The following is a 17,531-nucleotide window of genomic DNA, read 5'->3' as shown; positions in this document are numbered from 1 at the left end:
GCGCGCAATGAAAGCGTGTAATGCACGGTTGATGGAAAAGGGGGACTGTTGCCGTGGTTACCTGGGGCTGGTTGTAATGCTCCATGCTCATGGTGAGCAGGTTGGTGAAGATGATGATGGTGATGAAGAGGTCCAGGTAGTGGCTGGTGCACACGCTGTGGATGGAGCGGCGGAGCGGCGAGTAGTCGGCGTAGTACGGCTTCTCCAGGGCCTCTGTGTGCGCACACGCACGCGCGCACACACACGCGGATTATTTCACTTTGAAGAAGCTTCACAGAAGTGTGTGTCCCCCACCGGGTAACACACACACGGATTGGTTCCACACACAATTCTGCGAGGACAGCTCGTTTTACACATTTTGCAGATCTGTGGGGGCAGTTTTGCAGATACACACCTTGGCACACTGTTGTGCTTTAATTGTCATTTACACAGCAGAAATGAAAAGCTATAAGTCAGATTTAGTAGAGGTGTTCCTCAAGGATCAACCTTAGGTACCCTTCCCTTCTTTTTTTTGTGTGTTTGTAATGAGCTTCTTTGAGATTTTTCAGACTGCTCTGTTTGATTCTTCTTCTTCAAAAAGTTCATAAATGTAAGTTGATAAATGTAAGTTGATAAAATGAAATCGACCTTATTACCGAGGACTGCTTCATGACTGTCTTACTTTATATCTTTTGTTGCCTTAATATGACGTTAAGTTTTCTTGTTTGCTTCAATTTCTTATTTTTCTTTCTTATTATTACATATATTGGCTTCACAATTTTATTTTATTTAATTTTTTTACATTATTTTTAACTCACTTGAGGCCAAAAACGTATAAATACGTTCTATTTTAAATATTATCATGCTCCCAAAGACGTTTTTCATTATATTTTTATGCTAGAGCATACAGAAAGCTTTGATGCAGCCTCTGAACTGAAGAGAATGATTGACTCATCCCAAAAACGTATTTATACGTTTTGTTTTGTTTTTGTTTTTTTTTACGTTTTTTATTTATTTATTTATTTATTTTTGTGCTAGAGCATACAGAAGGCTTTGATCTTACTGGGGGCATGACAGAAAATAATTGAGAAGCACTGCATTATATGCACTGTTTTCCATTATTTAATGTCAGGAAAATAAAATATTGAATTATTTCGCCCATTATTGATGATACCGATATTGTTGATCAGACTGCATCCAAAACAGTTTGACAGCCCCTTAATGTGGTTATTTAACGCATTACGCCGCTTTCTATTTGGTTGCCGAGACACAAATTATTTTCAGGCACTCCATTACATCCATCTCGCTGTTCCCACAGACTTGTGTGTCATCGTACACTCGTAAAGTGTCCACACAAACATACAAAATAAGGAGTCCCTGCAGTTTTTGTGTGTTTCCCCGCACAATCATTTGTACATGTGGAGTAAATAACGCGCAATCGAAAATCCTCGGCGTCCTCCCGCAGAGTAGTGCGTCCCCACGGAGAAAGAAATGTGTGCTTGTGGAGTAAATCTGGGCACGAGGCGTCCCCGTAGATCTTGTGTGCGCTCAAGAGTTATGTCCCCATGACAAACACGATAAACACACACGCGCGTACACGCACACACGGCTCATAAAAATGCTTCAGGGGGACACAAAATGACATGTAAAGCAAAGTCACTGATGAAATCAAGTGAAGTGTGTGTAGGAAAAAAAAAAAAAAAAAAAAAAAAATACGCGCCACCTCATAAATTGTGCTTTCTACACCCTCGCGCACACATTTGAAAGTGTCTTTGGGCCAAATGTTGGCGTAAGACAGTTAAGTGGCTGCAAGAGCAAAACGGTTGGGGGATTTAAATACATAAAATAAGACAGTTGGTAACATGTACAGCATGCGTGCGGGTTAGTGAGAATTCAATCAACACTTTAATATTGATACACGAAAGGACAAAATGTGCTCATTCATTAACTCATTCACTGGCAGCCATTTTGACAGAAGCAATCCCGTTCGCTCCCGGCTGTTTTACTGGATTTTGACTGATTTTGCTGATTTTGCAAGGCCCACTGAATATTGTGTTCTATTGCTATAAAAACATGGAACCTATCAAAAGAAAGATTACAGTCTCTTCAGGAAAAAAAAGTATGTTTCTATCTGTTTCCGTTTAGCAGCAATTAGCGTTAGAAGAGAGCTAAGTTTCATCAGTTTTCACAAATCTATTCAAAATTCAAAAAAATTTAGCTTTTTTTTTAACATAGCCCTGGTTGATCTCCTTTGCTCTGCTGCCACCTGCTGGCCTATTGTGTAATAACTACCATTTCTGCAACCGTTCTTTGCAGTTGAGAGGCTGCATCAAAGCCTTCTGTATGCTCGAGCATAAAAAAACTAAACAAAACAAAAAAATGTATAAATACGTCTTTGGGACACTTAAAACATAAAAAAAAAACGTATTTACAAGTTATTGGGAGCAAATGAGTTAAATGGATACTTGACTCATTGAGCCATTTTCAGCTGTAAAAAGTTTACATTTTGTCTACAATTAATGTAGTAACATCATTATTTTTCATGTACAATTAGTACCCTTAAAAAGTCATTTTTCTACTTGCTGTCGACTGATGATGACTGAGGAAGTCGGTAATGACCCATCATGGCTGAGTTTACGGACCAAACCCAGAAAGCAGGTGAGCCATGATTGGTCGTTGCCTACTTCCTCAGCACAGGTGATGTCATCATCAGTGGACAGCAAGTAGAAAAATTCCAAAACTCAATTACCTCATTGAAACCCAAAAACGTATATATATGTTTTTTTTTTAAATACTTTGTCCTTCACTCCCAAAAACCTTTTTTTTAAAATTTTTTTTTTTTTTTATGCAAGAGCATAGAGATGGCTTTGATGCAGCTTCTGACATGGAGGTGGCTTAAAACAAAGAACAGCCAGCAGGTGTCAGCAGAGTATAAGAGATCAGCCAGGGCCATGTTGCAACAAGCTCTTTTCCCCAGTGTTTTCATCAGGAATGTGAATAATGATGAAACTTTGCTATATTCTAATGCTAATTGCTGCAAAATGGAAACGTATAGAAACATCCTTTTTTTTTCCTGATGAAAGAAGAGACTGTAATCTTTCTTTTGGTGGGTTCCATGTTTTTATAGCAATAGAACAGAATATTCCGCGGGACTTGCAAAAAATGGCTGCAAGCGAATGTGTTGAAAACTTTTTTTTTTTTTTTTTTTTGCGCTTGGACTAACACCACCAAAAACTTGCCAATCCGTTTGCTTTGGCTTCATTTTTTCGCTGCACTCACTTCGCCGCCTCTTCTCCAGACGCTTGCGTCGCTTCTCCTCGCGCAGCCGCGCCTCCTCCTCCTCCTGCTGCTGCCGACACTTGTGGAAGTTCTCCACCACCACGCCCACGAACATGTTGAGCACGAAGAAGCTGACGATGAGCAGGAAGGAGATGAAGAAGAGCAGCATCCACGGGTTGTTGTTGCGGACGGGCTGCCGAATAAAAACAAAAAACAAAAACAAAAAACAAAACAGACGGGCGGCGGGGAGGCCCGAGTCAGCAGTCAAAAAGTGCCTCAGCCGCCGTCACAGTGCATCGAGTTATCGGGCACATTTCCACTTTCCTCCCTTCGCTTCAAATATCCTTGCTTCTTTTTTACCCCCCCCCGCTCTCTTCGAAACAAACATCACACGACACTGTCCAATCTAACGCATTGCAGTTACTTCCGTGTTAATAATAGATTATTTCTGACGAGTTCAAAAAAAATGTGTCTGCCCAGCAAATATTTAAATTATCAAGAGTACAAGTGATGTCATATTATTATTATTTTTTGCATTAAATTTAGTTATCATTTGAAAAGGTGGCTCATGGAAAATGAATTTATTGTAAAACAATGCTCTAATTAAATAATTGTGTATTTTTTATTTTATTTTTTATTTTAAATAATAAAAAAAAGTGACATAAGCAATTTGAGTATCTTTGATTTTTATTAAATAATTATTATCAAATAAAAAATACAAAATATGAAAAACTTATATAAATTTAATAAAAACTTGTATAAATTAGTAATATAATATTACAATAAAACATTCTGATGTTTTGCATTCATTCAGTTTTACCTCTAGATTTAAATAGAAAAATGTATTTATCAATTTTATTTATGCATTTATCTCATATTATTGGCAATTTTATTTTTAAAAAATATGATTAAGTATAAATATATTATTTTATATGCATATATTTTTATCAACTAATTACTATCTGATTAATTGCAAATAATGTATTTAAAAAATTTGCATGAATTTCTTTTCATTAAAATCAATCATTTTACTTACATTAATTTTGCAAATTTCAGCGTAAAACTGATATATTAAAATGTGTTTTATTTAAAAAAAAAATCTGAGTAAAATAACCAAGTACAAATATATTATTTTTTATATGCATATATTTTTATTAACTAATTACTATCTGGTTAATTGTAAATAATATATTTGAAAAATGTGTATGAAGATTTTTTTCATTAAAATCAATCATTTTTATTTAAATTAATTTAGCAAATTTCAGCCTAAAACTGATATATTAAAATGCATTTTTCATTTGATTTATTATACATTTATCTTATTAAATGGTTTAAAAATTTATTTATTTTAAACAGCAATAAACTATCTAGAAACGAAGCACTTTTGCATCACATTTACATTTTTTATTTCATTTAATAGCTTCCTTTCAAATTAAATAGAAATAATAAATCAGAAAAATGCAAACAAAAACTTTTTTTTTTGCGTTATTGTAGCCAGTCTTCCTAAAATTGGTTATTTAAAAATTATTCATATATATTTTTTAAATTTATTTATTTTAGACAATACAAATATTAGCAGTAATAGCCTTTTTAAAATTGTTTTTTTTCCTATATTCAATTAACTATAATCACCTAATTAAAATAACGTTGAATACGAGCATGAACAATTAATTTAGCATTTGACTGTTTCATTAATTTTTGCTGAAATATGTTCATTCAAATTTTCATTTTGTACTTAATTTAATAGCTTCGTTTCAAATTAAATAGAAATAATAAATCAGAAAAATGCAAACAAAAACTTTTTTTTTTTGCGTTATTGTAGCCAGTCTTCCTAAAATTGGTTATTTAAAAATTATTTATATATATTTTTAAAATGTATTTATTTTAGACAATACAAATATTAGTAGTAATAGCTTTTTTGTTTGTTTGTTTATATTGTTAACTATAATCACCCATTTAAAATAATGTTGAATACGAGCCTGAATAATTAATTTAGCATTTGATTTTTTTTTTTTAATTTTTCATTTGCGTCTCCTTGAAGTCCAAAACTGAAGTGTGAATAACCTGCTGGTCGACGCCGACGGCGTCCAGGCCGTCGTACATGATGCTGACCCAGCCGTCTTTACACGACAGCACAAACAGAGACATCAGCGCCTGCGGGACAGACATATTTCATATTTCATTGACGTCAGCGCGTGCGTGCGTGCGTGCGCGCGCGAGCGTGTGTCGCACCTGTCCCAGGTTGTCAAAGTTGTACTTCCTGCGTAGCCAGCGGTGGCCCGCGTCCAAGCACTGCGTCTTGTTGGTGACGCTGGTCACGTTGTAGCCTTCGCAGTGGAAGAACTTGCCTTTGAATAACTGCACACACGCACACACAAACAAACACACTGTCCGTATATCATAATATCACAGAGGATGTAACTGGAAAAACATTTTTTTTTTTTTTTTTTTTGTGTGTGTCTGGGTCGAGTCCTTCAAAAGGTCACTGTAAGACGGTAGAGCAGTCGATTCAAAAACAAATGTGAGCCAATCAGCTCACGAAAATGACATTAAATTTGAAAGTATATTATGTCGACATGCACAATCTGATGACAAAATTGTTAAAAATATAATGAGCCTCATTTTTTATGATGTCATTTTCTTTCTATTTACTTTGTTTTAATTTTCAGATTCTCTAAACCGTGAATTGGTTTTAAAGTATGTTCCGTTTCATCGTAAGAGAAAAGAATCAAACCGCAACACGGATTAATCGCATCATATTGTATCATAATTACTATAATTAGTAAGTATAATTACGGTATTAGTAATTATCGTAGTTAGTAGGGGTGTGAATTGCCTAGTACCTGACGATTCGATTCGTATCACGATTCACAGGTCACGATTCGATTCGATACCGATTAATCCCGATACGAATGGTCACGATTCGATACCGATTAATCCCGATACGAATTTATAAGTCGATTGTTGCGATTTTTTTCCATTCAAATTTAGAAAATACTATCAGTAAATTTGCACATGTACACTGTAAGATTTGTATGAATATATTTATCTAAAACTTGAGGCTTATAACCGTGAGCCACTGTACACAAACAGTTTGCAATCTGTTTCACATTTGAACAGCATTAAAATAAAAATATTAAGGCTTAATGTGCCGTTCATATAACATTCTTCCATGCTCAAGGTGTGAATCCTAAAAAAAAAAGAAAAAAAAAAAAAGAAAAAAAAAATCGATTCTGCCGATTATTGAATCGATTCGAGAATCGCTCGATGTAGTATCGCGATATATCGCCGAATCGATTTTTTTTTAACACCCCTAGTAGTTAGTGACTCATATTGCAACTGGAGTGAATCGAATCTCAATTGAAGTGAATTGGAGCGTAATTAGAGTTACACGCGTCGCAACAGGATTGATTGGTATCATTAGTTGGAATGAAAACTGGAGTGAAACCGATTGCACTCAATTGAAGAGAATCAAATCAGAATTGGAGTGAATCACAGTGATTCATAATGCAATCGGAATTGATCATATCGTATTTGGACTGAATTGTATGGATTCAAATCAAAACTGGACTGAAATCGATTTCACTCATAGAAACTGAAGGGAATAACATCACAATTAGTGTGAATCACATCGATTCAAATTGTAATTGGAGTTAAGAATATCCTAATTGGAGTGAATCGTATCGCTTCATATCCTAATTGGCATGAAACTGTCAAATTGATTTATGGGGCAATTGAGGAGGATCGTAACAATATCGTATCGTCGGACCGTAATTAGAGTGGCCTGTATCGCAACTGGAGTGAATCGAATCTGGAGTGACTCATTTTGTAATTGGAGTGGATTGGATGAATTCGATTCATAACTGGGGTGAAATTGCTTTTATTCATATAGACGTTGAAGAGATCGGTACCGTAAATTGGGTAAATCGTATAATTCCTCTCGTATTCGTATCGTAATTATACGTAATTATGATTCCAGAGAATCATGTTCTAATTTACATAAGAATTGGAGTGAATCATATTGAGTTAATCGAATCATAGCGAATAGCGGATCGCATTGTTGTTAACTGGAGTGAATATACGGTAATTGAAAATTAGTGATTCAAAAATTAGAGGATCCGTCCGCCTGTACTGTAAAAAAAAAATAATAATAATGAAATAAACTAAAATAGGAATGCTAATTACTCAAAATATTAGTATCAGAGATCCCGGCCCTTGATTGGGATCGATAGCAAATCTCGCAGAATCGCACCGCAATCGAGCGTGATGCTTTCTCAGCAGCTCATTTGCATTTTCCCCATTGTGTCCTATTTCATCCGTAATCCAGCACCTCATTTGTCTTCAAACAATCGGCTGCGTTACAGCGGAGTGAACATTTGCATATTTATGTTTTTTTTTTTGTTTTTTTTTGGGTTACCTGAACCCCCAGGATCCCAAACACGATGAAAAAGGCGCAGCAGATGAGCACGATGTTCCCGATGGGCCTGAGCGACGTGATCAGCGTCTCCACCACCAGTTTGAGGCCCGGAGCTCGGCTGATCACCCTGAAAAAAAAAAACAGACGGCAGCACACACACGCGCACGCTTAGCCGCAACTGACGATGTTTTGCGCTCGTACGCGTCGTGGCAAGAAAGCAGAAGCAAAAATATTTGGTTTTCGCTTTTTCCCAAGCTCTAAATTTCAAAAACATTGTGCAGGTGGGATCATTCTCCAAAATTTAGCCCCTGACACCAGTTTTACGTAGCAATGTGAAATTTGGTAGACCTGTCTATCAAAAGTTGGCCCACAAAAAAAAGAGTCAAGAAGCCACCTCCAAAAAAAAAAAATGCAGGAAGTCTGCCATTTTGGTTTGAAGCAATCAGTTTGGCTCAATAGCGCTCTGTTTTTTTGTTTTTTTAAACTTCAGCTAATTTCACTTTGCAACATCAACTGAGGTAGACATCATGAGTAGACCCACAAAAAAGACTCCAGAAGCCCTGCCCAAAAAGGCACAGGAAGTTTGTCATTTGAATTTGAAGAAGCCAATTTAGCTTGTCAGTTAGTACCCTCTCAGCCAGTTTTGATTAGCAATATTAAATTTGGTGGACCCATTTTTCATGAGTAGACCCACAAAATAGTCTAAAGAAACCATATCCGGAAACACACTGGAATTCTGTCGTTTGAGTAGACCCACCAAAAAAAAAATATATATTTTTTTTCTTTGTTTTACAGTATAAACTTCAAGTCTTGAAGCCAGTCTCATTTAGCAACATAAAATTTGGCGGACATGTCAATTATGAGTAGACCCACCAAAAAAAAAAAAAAAAAAAAAAATCTCTTTTTTTTTTTTTTTTTTTTTTTCTTAACAGTATAAACTTCAACACACAAAAAATCCACAAAAAAGTTCCAAGAAGCTAAGAAAAAAAGCTAATATATACACATATATATATATATATATATATATATATATATGTGCGTGTGTGTGTGTTTGTTTACAAATTGGGAAGCCGTATAATAGACGAATAGAGAGAATTTGGAGTTTTTGTCAATGCATTTGACACAAATGTGATGACGACTCCTCACAACAAAACCAACACAACTCTAATAACACCACAATTGCGTACATTCACATCGAGTCCCTCTCCCAATTTTGGCAGGACCTTGACAGGTGTGCGGACGCGTGGGCCGTTCGTCGCAGCTCGCAGTTTTCATTTTCAACTCTTATGCAAACGTGACGTGCTGAGGAAAAGTTTTCACAAGTTTCCCTTCTTCTGGTTTTTAATGTCGTGTGGTGTCTTCTCGATACAGATTCAAATATTTAAATTTTTATTTATTTATTGTTTTTTTTTGTTTTTTTTTAATGCTAGAGCTGCAGTATCGTCGTATCGTGAGATCATCCTTATCGTCAGCCTCGCATCGCATCGTGAGGTAAATACTGCAAGTTGAGTGTCCCCACAAAGGTGGCTTAGAAACGACATTCCGGCATCCAATTGGAATCGGGCGGACCGGCGAAAGACGGACAGTCAAGACGAGCGGCACCTGAGCGGTCGCAGGGTGCGCAGCAGCCGGAGCACGCGCAGGATGCCCAGGATCCGATTCCCGCCGGCCGACGCCACCGACACCAGGATGTCCACCAGGGACACCAAGACCAGGACCCCGTCCAGGATGTTCCAGCTGCTCTGCAGATACACGCCGTTGCCGCCGAAGTACATGCCCATCGCTACCACCTGAACGCACACACATCCATAACGATCGGCAACGTTTCTCGTGAGGTTTCGTGATGTAGCAGACTCAAATGTGACAACACCACGAAGCACATTTGCAAAACATATATCACATTATTTGTGACTTGTGATTTTGCAGGTCCAACACGAGTACAATTTGTGTGATTTATGAACCCCGAATATGACAGATTTAGGTCTCCACACCGCTGACAAAATGCGTTTACATGCACATAAATCATGCTCTTTTTCTGGTTTGTGACATATTTGGTCCACTTTTTTTTGCACAATTTTTGTTCCATGTGATGTGATTTGATTTTAGCAGCACTAAGAAGACATGTTCGGACAAGTCAATGAGCATCATTTCTAAGAAGGTTATTTGATTGATGTAAATAGCTTAAGGTCCAAACAAAATTAGATGAACGTGTTTAAAAAGGTTAATTTGATTTATGACCCCAACCTATGACACACAAGAACATTAAATGATAAAGTCTCTGATTTGTCACTGGATCATTAAAAAATGGAGTCTGTTATTACCATTTCTAAGAGAGCTTCTATGATTTATGACCCCTAAATGTGACACAAATATACGTAAATCCTGTTTAGAATTTGGATTTTTAGATCCAAACAGTGCATTTAAACATGTGTATATCATGTTAATTTTCTGACTTGTGATTAATTAAGCAAGTCCGTCATTTCTGTTGAGGTCATGAAATTTTTGACCCTCAAATGTGTTTCATAAGCAGTAAGAACACATTTAATTAAAACATGCAAATAATGTTTTCCATCACTTCAGAAGGTAATTAGACTATAGATTCTGATTTGTCTCCTGACTAAAAAAAAATAGTCAATTACTATTTCTAGTAAGATTGTATGATTTATGACCCCCAATTGCTACGTATTTATTCAGGTCCCCATAACAATAGGGGCAATAGTTCACAGATATAAATCATGTTAGTTTTCTGACTCAAGACCTGCTTAAGTAAATCCGTTTCACTGGATAATTAAAAAATGTAGTCTGTTATTACCATTTCTAAGAGAGCTTCTGTGATTTATGACCCCCAAATGTGACACAAATATGTGTAAATCATGTTCAGAATTTGGATTTTTAGATCCAAACAGCTCTAAGAGCATTTAAACATGTGTAAATCATGTTCGTTTTCTTACTTGTGATTAATGAAGTCCGTCATTTCTGTTGAGGTCATGAAATTTATGACCCTCAAATGTGTTTAATAAGCAATAAGAACACATTTAATTAAAACATGCAAATCATGTTTTGCATCACTTCAGAAGGGAATTAGACTATAGATTCCGATTTGTCTCATGATTAAAAAAGGGGGAAAAAAACTCTCAATTTGTACCACAATATTGTATGATTTATGACCCCCAATTGTTACATGTTTAGGTCCCCGTAACAATAGGAAAACATGCTTACAGATATAAATCAAGTTACTTTTCTGATTCAAGACATGCTTAAGTCTGTTTCCAGGATGATTTCCGTTAAGGTCATGTGATTGATATCTCCCAAAAAATGTGACGATGTAATTGATTTCGGACCCCGGCGTGAAGCACATCCGAAGAGAAATGGCCTCATCAGACTTACCTTGATCATCATTTCGCCGACAAAGATCACAGTGAAGATGTAATTGGACACGCTGAGGAACACTCGCTCCTGCAAAAAAAAAAAAAAAAAAAACACACACACACAATGAGACATTTGTCACGTTAACGCTTTCAAGTTTCCTGTCACTTTCCTACGTTAAAAAGAAAACAATTACCACCGCAGAAGATGAAAAGATAATGAAAAACATCGCGGGACACTGTAATCGGAATAATCAGGGTTGGCTGATTATTAGTACGCATATAAGCCCGAAGGGGGAAAACAGTAAAATCTTCAAGATTGCAAATGTAGATCAAAAATGGAAGTTCAAAGCAACATTGGAAAAAACAACAACAACAACAACAACAACAAACCGATACAAACTTAACAAATTCAAAGCATCATCACGTGATATATAGTCAAACGTTGTGAGACTTCAGCTCAGTGAGGGTACAACTCAATTGCATGTTGCTTTTTCTTTGGCTTTTTACATGAGATTTATTTCCACAGAACAATTTTTTTGATGAACTTCTTGAGAATGCACTATATGATATGTGACAGTTTGACTCAAAAAGGATTATAAAAGTTTAGGATTTTTCATTATAGTTATTTATTTTTTTTAATATTTGATGTTACATTTCAGTTAGTTTTAATTTTTAGAGGTGATTTGTTAGTATTTTTCTTTTTTAAATGGTTTGTTTTACTTTAGTTGTATTAGTTTTAGTATTTAAAAAATCTGTATATGGCATATTTGTCAAGTGAAAGATAAAAAAAAAAAAGCTCACTAATCATTGGGTAATAAAATAAGGTAAAGTAATTCTTATTATTAATAATAATGACAATAATCATAATATTATTATTATTATTTTCTTTCTTTGGGAACAAATCTCATGTATAGAATGCATTGAGCTGAGACATCCCACTGCATTCAAAAATATTAATAAAATATTACTAAAAGATACCACATTGTTATATTTATACAAATACACTATTATACTATTTATAATATAATAATTTAAAATAAAAAAATTATATATATATATATATATATTTTTTTTTTCTTTTTGTAATTATATTTCTTTATATATAAATATTATATGCATATTTTAATTCATATTTTTTTTATGTTTTATTTTTTTTTTTTACTTTTTTTTTTTTTTTTTAACGGGCTTGTGTTTACAGAACATAAACAAAAGAAATGATATACAGTACGTAAGATGTACCTAATGAAGCGTCCATTGGCCGCCACATTATACATTATGTATGTTGGCGTGTGCGCGCGCGTGTTACCATGCTGTGCGGCTGAATGTCGGGCCTCTCCAGCGCGATGGTGATGCAGTTAAGGAAGATGAAGAGCAGGATGATGTGATCGAACATCTTGTGTCCGATGGTCTTCTGGCACCACAGCCTGAAGCTATACACGCGCACAAGCGCACACTCCGTAAACACCGCGCGTTTTGACACCGCGCTCGGTCGACCGCACGCCAGAGGGATTTACCGGTTGTGCGGAGAGAACACGTAGAGCGACCAATCCTCGTGCGCCACGCACCACTGGGGCTCGTACGGCTCCAGCAGTTTCCTCAGCTTCTGGTAGAAAGTCTGCAACGGCACACGAGCCACAACCTCCTCAAGGAATGCGTTTTGTGATTAGAATGGAACAGTACAGAAGCGTATTGCATTCACTTGGGGGGGAAAAAACAAACAAAAAAACAAAAAAAACTCCTGTTTTTCTGACAAATTTTGGGGGAGAGCGTTTTTTGTTTTTCTGAATATTTTTTTCTGTCATAAATAAATAAATAAATAAATAAATAAAAATATTCCAAAAAACAGGGAAAAAATTATTCAGAAAAACAGTAAGGGAAATATTATGCAGGAAAACAGCAAAAATAATATTACAAAAAACAGCAAAAAAAAATAAAAATTATTACAAAAAACAGAGCACCAACTTCTGTTTTTCAGAGGGAAAAAAAAAAAATCTGTTTTTTGGAATATTTTTTTTTCTGTTTTTCGGAATATTTTTTTTCCTGGTTTTCAGAATTTTTTTTATGACAGAAAAAATATTCAGAAAAACAGAAACAAATTTACTCAAAAAAAAAAAAACAAAGCTCCCCAAGAAAATTAGTCAGAAAAACAGGATTTTTTTATTTTTTTTTTCCTTTTAAGTGAATTTAATACGCTTCCGTACACAACAGCAAGGTCAATTTTTTTTTTTTTTTTTTTTTGTATACTGACGACATTTGGCTTTCAGATCCAAAGATGAACCTCAGACAATCCCAATTCCCCAATTCAACCGGAGAAATTGCCAACCTCCTCCACGTCCTCGTCCTCCGCACGCGTGTCATAAAGCGACGTCTGGAGCTCGTCGTCATAAGCGTGCTCGGGCAGGTGGAAGGCGGCGGTCCCGTTGCAATCGGGCGCGTGCAGCGCGGGCACCTGCAGGTAGTCGGGCGTGTCCACCGACGCCTCTCGGCTGCCGGCGTCGGAGGCGCTGTGGCCGTCGGACAGCAGCAGCGACTCCATCTCGCCCGACTGGCTCCTGCGGTGCAGGCTGGGGGCCCGGCCCAGGCTGGGGGCCCGGCCCAGGCTGGTCCAGCTGGAGCGGCGGCTCTCCGCCACGTTGTCCCATGGAGGCTGTGCAGACCACATAAAGGGACTTGGATTTATTGGAAACTAAAGGGTTGATGTTAAAATAAAATAAATAAATAAAAAATATTGGTTACTAGGTAGAAAAGCATTTTATTCTGCGAAAGAAACTTTCAACATAAAAAAATATATATCATGAGATATCACACTATTTTTAAAATGAAAAAAAAAGGTCATGAAAAAAAATTAATCTTATAATATACCCTGTAATTTTCTGTTTTGAAAAATGTAAATAAAAATATTTTATTTCACAATATACGACACTAATTTTGCTTTTATAATGTTGCTAAGTCAACATTTTCAAATGACAAAATGCAAAAAAAAAGTTACAAGAAGACAGTATTTTAAATTTTGGTGAAAAAACAAATTCATCTAGTTTTCAAACGTTGCATTTTGCAAAATATCACATATTTGTTAATTACAAAAAAAAAGTGTAATACCATAATACAAGATATCATTTTTAATGTAATAAAATAAGTTGTATTTTAAATATTTTTGTAATTAATCAAATACAAAATAAAAAAATTATTACATATTATGTGTTTATAAATAAATAAATAAATAAATAATTGAATAAATAATCTAAATAAATAAATGTAGCTATGTTACAAGATATCACATTATTTTTTAAATTTAAAAATCTAGTAAAGAAATCAGACTATTTTTTAATAAATCCCGATTAAAGTTGAATGATGCAAGATATCAAGACGAATAGTGAATAAGAAATAGAATATTTTCAAAAGGTCGAATATCACATGGTATGGCAATTTATTTCTAATTAAAATTGTGTAGTTATATTTTTTTAGATTTATAACACTATGTCATACCTAATATCTAGCAAGCATTTTTATTATTTTTATAAAAAAAAAAAAATCTTGGAACATTGAACTTCTATTATAGGATACATGTGATTATTTTAAATAAAAACAAGTACAATATTTTGTAGTTTTTTTTCTCCATTATTTTACTTTTTTTTTTTTTTTTTTTAATAAAAAACAATATGTTTTTGTGTCAAATATTACAAATGTAGTTCATTCAATTTTTTTTACTTTCCATTATTGTCAGAAAATCTTGTGAGTCTTCAGTGTGTTGTGTTTTTTTTTCCATTTTTTTTTTTTGGGGGGGGACACGGGTGTACTTCTTGCAGCAATACTTATAAAAGCCCACTAGGTGGCACCACAGCTCAGCAAGCCATCTCCATGAACTTGTCTATCACGCGTCTGAACATTTGCTTCCTCAGCAACGCGCAAAGCTCACCGGCGACCTCTGCTGCTCGAAGCCGTCCGCCACGGAGGCGGCACTGGCGCGCCGCGATTGTCCGTAGGCCACGGTGGGCGTGGCCGCCGTGTGCGTGATGACGGGCAGCGAAAGGGGCGGCGGCATGGAAGACCTGGGGTTCAGGAGACCGTTGGGGCTGCTGATCATGGCCTGGATCTTCAGCTCTTCCAGTTCCGGAGTGACGAAACGTAAAAAAAAGGTTGCGCGCAGAACCAAGACTGCTACGTTGAGGCTTCTCAAGCTAGCTTAATTACCTGCGGCGTACAACTCCCGCAGCTTCTCCTCGTCGTCGTAAGACAGCGACTGGACCTCGTCGTCCGAATCCGATCGGCTGGCGTCGCCCTAAAAAACGCACAAAGATACACAAAACCGTGAGTCAGACGAGGCGGACTGGGCCGAGGGGTGATTTATTTTTTTTTTTTTTTGGCGCTGATCTCCCGTCGTCACAGCAATAAAGCTTTGCCCAATTTAATTAGAATTTTCCCTGCAAAGATGGAGGAGGCGGAGGGCAACAACCGGTGTGCGTCTGCCGGCGTGTGTCTATCAGTGTGTGACTATCAGTGTGTATTGTCTGATGATGGAGATAAAGCAGCAAAAACTAAACAACGAAAGCTCACCAGCTGTGAATGACAGAGCGATACCAAACACAAGCCTGCCCTGGAGAGTTGTGTGTGTTTGTGTGTGCAAGTGCGTGTACGCGTGTGTGTATGTGCGTGTTTCACGAGAACCATGTCGAACTCCATTGAGGCAAAAAAGCGTGTAAGCGGGATTGCGGAGATTATTCTCCGCGAGACAGCTTTGCTATCACCACCGCCAATGCGATTGTCAACGGTGCCGGCAAGGACGCCGACACCGACGCCGACATCGCTGACACTGACACCACAAGGCAACCTGGTGGAGACGCTGACAAACACCGCTAACACCGCTAACGGCGGCCAAGGCAGCCGCCAACGCCGACACGACAGCAAACGGGTAGCAACGCCAAAAAGCCGCCCGACCTATTCACTAAGGATATTGCTCTAATCATATACCGGCGCAAAACACACCCACAAAACTGACTGGATTTGCGCCAAGAACATGGTTGTTATAGTAACAATTGCGAGAAAGATGACATCATCAGAAAACGAGGTTGGACCGAGATTAAGCGTTCATCGCGCCATTTGCTCCCAATAACGTGTAAATACGTTTTTTTATGTGTTAGGTGTCCCAAAGACGTATTTATACGTTTTTTTAAATTTTATTTTTTTTAATGCCATAGCATACAGAAGGCTTTGATGCAGCCTCTCAACTGCAAAGAACGGTTGCAGAAATGGTAGTTATTACACAAACGGCCAGTAGTGGGCAGCAGAGCAAAGGAGATCAACCAGGGCCATGAAGAAAAAAAGCTAAATTACTTACAATTTTAAATAGATTCGTGAAAACTGATGAAACTTTGCTCTCTTCTAATGCTAATTGCTGCAACACGGAAAAAGATAGAAAAATACTTTTTTTCCTGATGAAAGAAGAGACTTTAATCTATCTTTTGATAGGTTCCATGCTTTTATAGCAGTTGAACACAATATTTTGTGGGCCTTGCAAAATCAGTCAAAATCAAGTAAAACAGCCGGGAGCGAACGGGATTGCGAAATGTGAAAATGGCTGGGAGTGAATGAGTTAAGCTGTCGACTAAAAATGGACTAAATAAAAATGGGATGAGGTTGACTAACTATGATAAAAAAAAAAAAAGCATAAATTTAAAAAATGGCTGATAAAATAAACACTATTCCCAACCGAGACCTCCACTAAAACTGCCACTGCCAAACCTTTTAAGTTGCCACCAGCAATGCTGCCAATGAACCACCGTCACTGATGCCACTGTGAAAACTGTCACCGCCAAAGCCACCACCACTTCCTATAAAGTCAACGACCACCGCTGCCTACCACCATCGAAAATTTATGCCGACACCGCCAAAGCCACTGCCACGACGAGCGCCACCGCTGCTGCCACTGCCGAGCGAAGCCGCCAAGTGCCCTTACTTCGGCCTGGAAGCCTTCCACCAAAATGGCCACCAGCAGGTTGAAGAGGACGTAGTTGCCGAAGGTCATGAGAGCGACGAAGTAGAGGGCGGCCAGCGGCGTGGTGGACGCCATCCCGTTGTACAAGACGGCGTTCCAGTCCTCCTGCGTCAGGATCTGAAGTGAACAGGCCAACAGAAAGGTAAACAACAATGAGAAAAAATGAACCGAATATATGATGCTTTACAGACTTTAAAGAAAACTCATCAACACTACCATAAGGAAAGAACAAATCCAATTAAGGTAAGTTTTCGGGTCTTCAATGAACCCAACGTTATTTTGTTGTTGTCATTTTTTTTTTTTTTTTTTTAGAAACATCAAATAATTCCGGATCTAGCCTAATGTATTTGATGTAAAAAATATTTAAAAAATCCAAAACAAAACACCTGAAAGACCTTATCTTTTTTTTTTTGTAAACATCAGAGGAACTCTAGACTCGTCTTCAATTAACCTAACATGGGTGGTTTATAAACATCAAGTCCACTTTACGTTATTG

The 17,531-nt window shown here is 36.9% G+C and overlaps 1 protein-coding gene across 3 annotated transcripts in view; it reads right to left on the bottom strand.

Annotated features, from left to right (window-relative positions):
* LOC144020531 (voltage-dependent T-type calcium channel subunit alpha-1H-like) overlaps positions 1–17,531 on the bottom strand; it is a 75,855-nt gene that overhangs the window by 12,017 nt on the left and 46,307 nt on the right. For all 3 annotated transcript variants that reach the window (XM_077524105.1, XM_077524106.1, XM_077524107.1), the window contains exons 14-26: positions 16,997–17,152; positions 15,235–15,322; positions 14,960–15,144; positions 13,367–13,690; positions 12,558–12,658; positions 12,350–12,473; positions 11,063–11,131; positions 9,278–9,465; positions 7,676–7,802; positions 5,491–5,616; positions 5,323–5,412; positions 3,259–3,451; positions 62–213 (exon numbers count right to left, since the gene is read on the bottom strand). In XM_077524105.1, the coding sequence (XP_077380231.1) occupies positions 62–213; positions 3,259–3,451; positions 5,323–5,412; positions 5,491–5,616; positions 7,676–7,802; positions 9,278–9,465; positions 11,063–11,131; positions 12,350–12,473; positions 12,558–12,658; positions 13,367–13,690; positions 14,960–15,144; positions 15,235–15,322; positions 16,997–17,152 (1,923 nt within the window). The remainder of the gene's footprint in view (positions 1–61; positions 214–3,258; positions 3,452–5,322; positions 5,413–5,490; positions 5,617–7,675; positions 7,803–9,277; positions 9,466–11,062; positions 11,132–12,349; positions 12,474–12,557; positions 12,659–13,366; positions 13,691–14,959; positions 15,145–15,234; positions 15,323–16,996; positions 17,153–17,531) is intronic.

The sequence above is a fragment of the Festucalex cinctus genome, chromosome 6 (genome assembly GCF_051991245.1).
Source record: "Festucalex cinctus isolate MCC-2025b chromosome 6, RoL_Fcin_1.0, whole genome shotgun sequence".
Classification (NCBI taxonomy): domain Eukaryota; kingdom Metazoa; phylum Chordata; class Actinopteri; order Syngnathiformes; family Syngnathidae; genus Festucalex; species Festucalex cinctus.
Note: the sequence above shows the minus strand (reverse complement) of the source record. Positions and strands in the feature narration are given on the sequence as shown.